The 3,277-nt window shown below is 40.9% G+C and overlaps 1 protein-coding gene across 1 annotated transcript; it reads right to left on the bottom strand.

Annotated features, from left to right (window-relative positions):
• Positions 1–559: 559 nt before the first annotated feature.
• On the bottom strand, positions 560–985 carry LOC107469746 (uncharacterized). Its single transcript, XM_016089125.1, has one exon. The coding sequence runs from the start codon at positions 983–985 to the stop codon at positions 560–562; it is 426 nt and encodes a 141-aa protein (XP_015944611.1).
• Between the last annotated feature and the right edge of the window lie 2,292 nt (positions 986–3,277).

The following is a 3,277-nucleotide window of genomic DNA, read 5'->3' as shown; positions in this document are numbered from 1 at the left end:
TGTTCTTTCCCTTTCTCTTATTAGGATCTTGTTATTTACTTAGTCTCATGGGTATATTCAAAGTATAGTATTCAGGCTAGATAGTTGTCATTCCCACCTTATGGTTGAACCAACTTAGCTAACTTATGATCACACCAAAGACTCATGAATGCACTTCCATATTATGAACTCCACTCTGGTCTATTTAAAACACAACCATTCTCTTTTTCATTTGATTTAAAAGACAAGCATACAATAAGTAATGGTATGATGCAGTAACACTTAAACCAGAAATCATAGACCTAAGCAATAAAACTTAAAATGCAGAATTGAAAAGGTTCAAACTAACATGGAAGCGTGTTCTATTCCATACAAGATCTTCCTTATTTAAAGCATAGAAAAAAATGGAGTAAAGAAGGAACTCCACCACCTTTTACTCTTGTGGCCATCCATGCTCTTTTCCTTGCTTATCCTCTTGGTGTTTTTCTTGAGTGGTTGTGCTCCCACTTCCATTGCCTTTCCCAAGCAGTTTCTTCCAGAAGCCAGCATCTTCCATCTTCTTCTTTAGTGTGTCCTTCTGCTATTTCACCTTCCTTTCTTCTTGTTCAACAAACTCTTTTTGGACCTCATCATATGTGGGAATGGCATAATGTAGATGATGCATATTGCTGGACATGTAGTTCAACCTGGCCTGAGTGTTTACGTTGAACTCCTCCCTATGTAACTGCCTTCCTTCATTCAGCACATTGAACTCATTGAATGATTTCATTTGAGCTAGTTGCCGCTGGTTGAGTTCTTGAAGGTGTTTATCTTGACGCTCTTGCCTCTCAGTAACTTGGTGGATGGCTTGAGTGAGTTGGGAGTATTGCTCCTGTTGCTGCTCCATGTGTTGCTTCTGCCACTCTTCTTGTTGTCTCATCCAGTTGGACTGAATGTGAAGTATTTGCTCTTGTCCCTCCATTTGTCTCATTCCCAAATCCTCAATGGCTCTTAGAAGGTGAGTCATATTTAGGTTGGCTGGGTCATGATGCTCTTCTTGTTGATATTCTTCTTGATGATATTCCTCTTGATGAGTTCCTTCCTTGGCTTTTTGCTTTCCTATATGTGGCCTTCTTTGTTGCTGAGCAGGTGTGGTATAGACCAATCGCTCGAGTGTAACTGGCCTCCCTGGGTTAACCTAGTTTGGATTGCTGTCCTCAAATACCACCCTTGCCTTGTTGCACAGGTGGAGAATGGTGCTGGGGTACCAAAGCCTGGCACCTGAATCAACCTTCTCAGCTGAATCTTGAATCCCCTCGGCGATGAGTTCATGCACATTGATTTCCCCACCATGTACCAAGCAATGCACCATAGTAGCTCGATTGATGTTAACTTCTGAATTATTTACAGTTGGTAGGATGGACCTCCTTACAAGTTCAAACCACCCATTGGCTTCAGGGCTAAGGTTTCCCCTCTTGATGAACTTGGGCCTCCCATCTGCGTACCTCTCCCAATCAGCTGCTATAACACAGATGTCTAACACTATCTCTGAGAGCTCATCATTATCAGGGCTTCTACTTATCCTTTTTGTCAGGGCTTTTACTTATCCTTTCCTGATAGCTGGCCTCATCAAAATGAGGTGATTTCAGGTGAAGAGCTCTTGTTATGGCATTTGGGCTGGAGTCCACCTCCTTTCCTCTCACGTAGCTTTTGAAGGTTGGGGCCTTGGTCTTGTCTTCTCTAACTACATTTGCATAGAATTCTTTGATGAGGTTTCTATTGATCTTCCCCTCTGGACTTGTGAGCAATTGCCACCCCCTCTGTTCGATTTTCTCCCGAATCTGTGCTGATTCATTTGCATTGATTTGGAATATTAACTCTGGAAATATCTTTCTGGCCCTTATCCGTTCAAATTCACGCTCATGAAAGGCAGTTTTGAATCTCTTCTCATCGAAAGGAACACTCTCCATAAGTTGTGAGATAATGGAGGGTATGGATTGATGGAGTAGTTACTTGATGGACGGTTGGGGTTATGCATGGATAAAGGACAAGGATCATCACTTATTGATGGAGATTGCTCGGTCTTTTAGGGGTCCCATTTTTTCAATGTTGCATGGAAACACTTTCCAATGCATTCCCTTTTTAGGACCCGTGTGTAGTCCCTCCTTTTGTGGTGTCCGAACCTTCTTTGTTTAGTTGTCCAATCTATCACTTTTAATGCTCCTTTTCTTTTCCCTATAAAGACAAAACAAGAAAGGTGAGAATAATATCAATACCAAAGACAATTAAAACTTTACGGCAAAGAAAAGAAAAGATTAGATTGTTCCTTTATGAACTCCAACTAACTAACTAACTGTGTGTCCTTATATGCACATTGGTGGCACCTTGGGGTGACACCAAACTTAGTTTGGAGCACTGTGATGAAAAGTTTTGTTCAAAGCTCCCAAGACTAGCATGCATCTTGGTTTGCTTTGAACACCAAACTTGTTCCTCACTATATACTGCACAATAAGGTTTTCACCAAATATTTGTCAAGTTTGAGTTGGAATTCATAAATGTTGACTTATTCACTATCTTCTAAAAGCATATAAAACATGGGTTGCCTCCCATGAAGCGCTTCTTTAACATCACTAGCTTGACGTTTCTCCCTCATCAGGGTGGTTGGTGATGACAAGTCATCATATACCCATTTTTCAAGCTAATTTCACTTGTTTTATTAGTCTTTACGCACTTTCTTGCATTTTAAGTAAGTGATTTGGAATGAAAATGTATAACTTCTTTAAATCAAACAACCACCATTAAATTGATGCTAACTCATGAGGTTTAAGCTAAATTTAATTGATTTTTAATTGATTTATAAGCCTTATGAATTTAGTGATACTTTGGTTGGTTGTTTTGATTATTTGAAGGTGAAGAAAAGAAGAAAAGAGGAAGCGTGGCTTAAGAAAGCGTGGCCCAAGAGATAAGAAGTGTGGCGCATAGAAGGAGGAAGCAAACATTGCCCTCCACAAGGGCACACTGCCCTCCAGGAGAGCAACATAATGAACCAAGCCTTGAAAAGCAACATTGCCCTGCCCACAACAAGGGCGGAGCACAATTTGATGCTAAGGATCAAAGAGAGCAAAAACTCTGCCCTGCCCTCCTCAAGAGCAATATCGGGCTTCACCCAAGAAAAATTCAAAAGGAATTGCTTCATAATGCTTCCTATGGGTTTCGAACCCAAGGACAAAGAGGAAGGGAGTAGCGCTCAAGCACAATAAAATCAAGCAAAAAGTGGCTTGCTTTCATTCTCCATGAATCGAACACGGCACCATGAGGA

The sequence above is a fragment of the Arachis duranensis genome, chromosome 10 (assembly GCF_000817695.3).
Source record: "Arachis duranensis cultivar V14167 chromosome 10, aradu.V14167.gnm2.J7QH, whole genome shotgun sequence".
Classification (NCBI taxonomy): domain Eukaryota; kingdom Viridiplantae; phylum Streptophyta; class Magnoliopsida; order Fabales; family Fabaceae; genus Arachis; species Arachis duranensis.
This window is presented reverse-complemented; position numbering and strand designations above follow the sequence as displayed.